Here is a 6,019-nt window from a genome sequence, read left to right as displayed (position 1 = left end):
TCAAATTCAGGGTCGCTTTTTTACATTTACTAAAAAGACATTGTTGTAAGTTGATGAGCAGCGATTTAACTAAATAAATTATGATTGATCGGTCGGTATTAAATTAACATAGTAACCACGTTGTCATATCTTCACTTTGCTGTATGTTGAAAACTTCATAAGTAGACGATATTCTCGTAATGGAAATCATGAAGGTTACACACTCGGGAGGTAAATAAACCGCTAGATATTAATTTCAATTTAAATGCGCCTCCACTGATTCCCTTAACTTTAGAGATATCCAGTGATCCTCTTCAAATAAAATAACATGACTTTTTTGTGCATATTAACTTCAGACGAGAAGTGATCATCCAATTGTAGATAACTATAAGTAGGCAAGAGTACGTATAACAAATCACGTGTAATATTATAAGCACTTTGTATGTTAATTGTTAGGGTTTCATTTGAGTGTAACTGAATTCTATATTGTTGGTATGCCGTCATAACGTTGAAATAAAGACAAAACCTCAATCTCATTATTGACCCTAACTNCGTCGCAGGTCCGGCAGCCCTATGATAGCCTGGCACTGCGGGCACTGGCGTTTGTTCACCTGAAAGAAGCAAGGAACATTTCCCTGGTTATTAACGCAGTGAAGTTAATGCTCTTGTACTCAGAATTTCATTCGGTAGGGTCAAAAGTCCAGACGATGCAACAATATTGTTGATCAAGAGAAAAGCTGCAATAGAAAACACTAAGATTGAAATTAATGGAAGGAAATTTTATGCGTGCTGGGATTAATTGAAATAGAAAATTATTTTAGCAAAAATATTAAAGAGTTGTAAAGAAATACTCTGAGAGCTGTTGCAATAATATGAGGTAAACACAGGATTGACGGGCTCAATAATCTCTGCAAATTTCACATTCACTCATAAGGAATCTCAAAAAATCCTATGCATTTTAATTACATTTTCCGTAGAAAATAGAATGCCCACTTGATTCTCAAAATTTACTAATCTATTTTGCACTTTTAAATGTACCTTATGTACCCTTATTTAAAATTCAATCTATAATTTCGGTCATTTCCTTTCATTTCAGCTTGGCAATGATATACTATTATCCCACAAAATAAATTTCCATGTCCAGGTAATATCTCGATACTATAATGATCCTAGATACGCACTCGAACACAACATTAATATTTGTAGCGCCTGGCTTGCAACACAAACGCATAAAAAACTTTAAACATTATCCTATTTTTAAAAGTTGAAAAAGTTAACACGTTGGCGTAATTAAATAAGGCAGTTGCATTACAGTGTCAGAAGCTTTGCAATCCGCCTATAGCTGAAGCCCACATTTCAGGCCGCTGTCGTCTAAATTTCATTAATTAACTAGCTAGTATTTACATACAAATACTTAATTGGATATTTATAATGACAAACCAAATTTTGGTTCAATATTAAATAGTATTCAAATTCGAAGAAAATTATTACGATGCCAACGCCAGAGGTTCAAAATGATTCAATTTAATTTCAGGACAAAACCGAGAAATCATTTAAAAATTTTCAAAACTAATTACTACAAAGCAAAGCAAATTAATCACGGCATTGGCTTTCACACAAAAGCTAAAGCTACAAATTTCAAAAAGCTGGAAGGCGAGTCAAGAAAAATTTTAGGAATACGTTAATTTACAAATATAATTAATATTCTCTTCTTGCTACTCCTATGCAAATATTAAGACAGAACTCTTTACTATCCATGGCATGACTAATTGATCAATTTTCAATACGTTGCAAGCAATACAGCGGCATTTTGCTCGTGACCTCATCAACCGAAGATTGTATCGCCAAGATGGATGAAATGTCCCTCCAACTGATTTTATTAGTGTAATCTAAAATAGTTATTATTTTTATTCTAATAATAACATTGAGACGCGAGAGCTTCACTTGGGGATCGAACTGGAGAGCTGGATTGTGAATTCATTGGCCTAAATTCTAATCAAATTTATTTTACAATCATTTGCCGAAGCGTAAATAAGAAATTAAGCATATCAAGAATTTAGATCGATGAAAAAATAAATGAATGGATAAGTGAAATGAGAATTGAATGATTCGGGAAAATTGAATTTCGAAGAGAATGCATGACTCACGATGATGCTGAGCCAGCAGCCGCGGCAGTGCACGTGCCAGCACACGGTCGACACCAACGGCTCCTCGAACGCCCCCTGCCATACAACCAGCAAATGATGTTCAAGTGATACATCAATAATTTCAGTAATAAATAAAAATTTTATTACTCACAACCTATTATAACAGTAAGTTCTATCATTCACAAACTCAAAGGTAAGTTGCATCGTAGAGCGTTGGAGGTCACGTTGGTTTTGTCCCAGTTCGGCCAAGTACATTTCCTCTTGCCAAGTTGTATTGGCTCGTGACCGTGACAAGATAAAATTCCAAGTTGTAGCATAAACAAACGTTGAGTTTAGTACAGGATGTACGTCGGCTACCGACAGCAATTTACATCCACGTAACTAATTCATTAACTATAATTCATTAATTGCTAACAGCCAAATTTCCGTGATTGATAATCACATATGATAATAGATTAATAAACCGAGCTCGTCAAAAGATTCTTAACAATACACACTAGTCATAAAATTAAAAAGAAAAAAATAATAAGTTTTAAAGATGAGGTAAATGTGGTTGAAGAAACACTTGAAAATTTAGTTAATTTACCACCAAATATTACGCTGCTATTTGTTATTTTTCATTTTGAACACATCGAGATATTAATTACCACTAAAATATTACCGATGGAAACGTCCTTATTACCTGAGAAGATCGCCAGCATGGTAAGTCTTTGCCACCTTTCCCCATTAAGTTACTAAAATTAATTGAAATAAATATTCTAATTGTGATGTTAGTTTTATGAACCGTCTATATCAGCCATCATTTCATGAAGCATTAATTCTTTGCTCGGACAATACGTATAGCTTTTCCACCATGCGTGAAGAAGTAGCTATCAAATTTTACGTCTCATGGCTACCTACTTCAAGACTTCAGAATACCTGATGAAATTGAAATAGAATTTATACTGAAAACTCACGCGGCAAACTGAGCATTGCAGCTGATTGCACCTGCTGGCTGCAAGCTGCTTCTTCAGCTGCTCCACCTGCTGCGTCAAGGACTCCACTGTCAGGGATGACGCACACTCGACGTCTGTTCCATCACCATCATCTGTTCCATCGCCATCGACTGTTCCATCACCATCGTCTGTTCCATCGCAGCACTTTTCTTTCTTGTGTGATGATAACATCAGTGATGAAGTTGGTGCATCGGCAGTAGAAATAGCAGACTCAGAAAGATACGTGTCTTTAGAAGCTGAACTTTCACGAGTTATGACAGTTGAGGATGCATATACTAAACGACAAGCCAACTCGGTAGACGGATCCTTGGAGGCGGCAATGGGCTGCGCCTTAGAAGACGCTAAAGAACCAGAAGGTCCAGAGGCTGTGCCAATAGACCCTTCTTCAGAACGAGATTCCATGCAATTAGAAGAGGATGCGAACTCAGTTACAAAAGTGGCAGTAGAGGAAGAACCACCAGAATCGCAGCAGTTACCAGAAGCAGATTCCAAAGCAGAGGAACTGGCAGAGGGGACGGTGGGAGCGGCGGTGTTTAAAGCTGAAGAAACAGTGTCCGTTGCGCCGCTACCTGGACTTGCGCTTGCGCTACCGGAGAACTCAACTGTTACTCGGTAACCCTTCACTTCTATACACCATTGACTGACTCTGTTTGATAATCTATAAGAAAAATTTCAATCGGGACAAAAATTTTGTAGTTTATAGTAATATGCAGATTCATGTTTCTCAAATTATTTATTTTCCTAAATCTTATTAAGTATTAGTGAATTTTCGTATTTCTAGCTAAATAAGTTAAAAAGTTTATTTCAACTGTCAAACTTATTTCCTTGAAAACTAAAGGCAAAAACGATTAGATTAGGAAGTGTTTCGAATTATTTTTAGGAAAGGACGTTGAGGTGGTGATGTGAAATTTGTAATGAAGCAATGAGAGAATAATGAGATTTATGAAGAAGGATGTCGATTAGTAATTAATGACCTCATCTGGAGTTATGATAGTATTCCACCGATTGAGAACCACTGATTGAGCTGACGCGTGTAAGGTGAGTAAGAATAAAACAAATAAAAAAACTAAAAAAAAACACGTTTTCTTAAAGGACAAAAAAGAAAAACATTAACTCTTACATAACATTAAAGTTATGTAAGATGGCATGTAATGTTATGTAAGAGTAAATGTTTTTCTTTTTTGTCCGTTAAAAAAACGTGGTTTTTAAAAGTTTTTTTTATTTGTTTTATTTCATTGTTTTCAGTTTGGTAAACACCAGAAAAACTTGTTTTTTTAATGTTTTTTTATATTTATTTTCTACTTTTTAGTTTAGCAATTTTGGCAATTCAAATCAATTTCCAGGGTTGGCAAGTCTGGATGTTCGACAAAAAAACTCGATTCCCAACCGTGAATTTTTAGTTTTTTTTCAATTAAAAAACAAAATTTTTTTTAATTATTACTCCTGATGATCAAATCTTGAATTATTAGGCAGCATAAGCATGCATGCTAAATTTAAAGTTTCTAGGATCTTCAAAAGTGCTCTAAATCAAAGTTTGAATTTTTGATGACAGACAGACACGAAACGAAGCTTAACTAAGAAAAACGTGGTAATTAACAGGCGTGTAAGGCGCGTGCGAATTGACGTATAAGGTGAGCGCAAACTGACGTGTAAGGTGAGTGAGAACTAACGTGTAATGACGTGAGCGCAAACTGACGTGTAAGGTGAGTGAGAACTAACGTGTAATGACGTGAGCGCAAACTGACGTGTAAGGTGAGTGAGAACTAACGTGTAATGACGTGAGCGCAAACTGACGTGTAAGGTGAGTGAGAACTAACGTGTAATGACGTGAGCGCAAACTGACGTGTAAGGTGAGTGAGAACTAACGTGTAATGACGTGAGCGCAAACTGACGTGTAAGGTGAGTGAGAACTAACGTGTAATGACGTGAGCGCAAACTGACGTGTAAGGTGAGTGAGAACTAACGTGTAATGACGTGAGCGCAAACTGACGTGTAAGGTGAGTGAGAACTAACGTGTAATGACGTGAGCGCAAACTGACGTGTAAGGTGAGTGAGAACTAACGTGTAATGACGTGAGCGCAAACTGACGTGTAAGGTGAGTGAGAACTAACGTGTAATGACGTGAGCGCAAACTGACGTGTAAGGTGAGTGAGAACTAACGTGTAATGACGTGAGCGCAAACTGACGTGTAAGGTGAGTGAGAACTAACGTGTAATGACGTGAGCGCAAACTGACGTGTAAGGTGAGTGAGAACTAACGTGTAATGACGTGAGCGCAAACTGACGTGTAAGGTGAGTGAGAACTAACGTGTAATGACGTGAGCGCAAACTGACGTGTAAGGTGAGTGAGAACTAACGTGTAATGACGTNATTCAACACTAGCAAGAGAAGTGAACTGACGTGTATGAGACGAGGTCAATTCAACGCTAGCAAGAGGAGTGAACTGACGTGTATGAGACGAGGTCAATTCAACACTAGCAAGAGAAGTGAACTGACGTGTATGAGACGAGGTCAATTCAACACTAGCAAGAGGAGTGAACTGACGTGTATGAGACGAGGTCAATTCAACGCTAGCAAGAGAAGTGAACTGACGTGTATGGGACGAGGTCCTCGTCAAAGACTTGCTGCGGCCCGTAGTCGTCGTCTGCGCACACCTCGACATCCTCGTCCTCCTGACCACGCTGTACTATGGTGCCCAGGGCTGCACAGTTTAAATGTTTATATTGAATTATAATAAACAATATTTGAAATATTAGAACTAATATTTAAAATTCATACAAGGGTGCACAGACCTAAGTTTGTGAATTCATATTAAATTATATTAAACAATATTTTTCAATCTGTTAACTTTATGCACAATAAAAAATACAATTGAAGTGTTTTACATTCGTCGTCAGCG

General features: G+C 37.1%; 1 protein-coding gene across 1 annotated transcript; it reads right to left on the bottom strand.

Moving 5' to 3' along the window:
- Nucleotides 1-524: 524 nt before the first annotated feature.
- On the bottom strand, nt 525-5,673 carry LOC125178151 (E3 ubiquitin-protein ligase Rnf220-like). Its single transcript, XM_047881261.1, has 4 exons — nt 5,665-5,673; nt 3,083-3,707; nt 2,127-2,201; nt 525-590 (listed from the first exon to the last, which is right to left on the bottom strand). Exons 2-4 carry the CDS (start codon nt 3,521-3,523, stop codon nt 525-527), a joined length of 582 nt encoding a protein of 193 aa, XP_047737217.1. The 5' UTR covers nt 3,524-3,707; nt 5,665-5,673.
- Between the last annotated feature and the right edge of the window lie 346 nt (nt 5,674-6,019).

The sequence above is a fragment of the Hyalella azteca genome, unplaced genomic scaffold (assembly GCF_000764305.2).
Source record: "Hyalella azteca isolate HAZT.00-mixed unplaced genomic scaffold, Hazt_2.0.2 contig7450, whole genome shotgun sequence".
In the NCBI taxonomy this organism is placed as follows: Eukaryota; Metazoa; Arthropoda; class Malacostraca; order Amphipoda; family Hyalellidae; genus Hyalella; species Hyalella azteca.
Note: the sequence above shows the minus strand (reverse complement) of the source record. Positions and strands in the feature narration are given on the sequence as shown.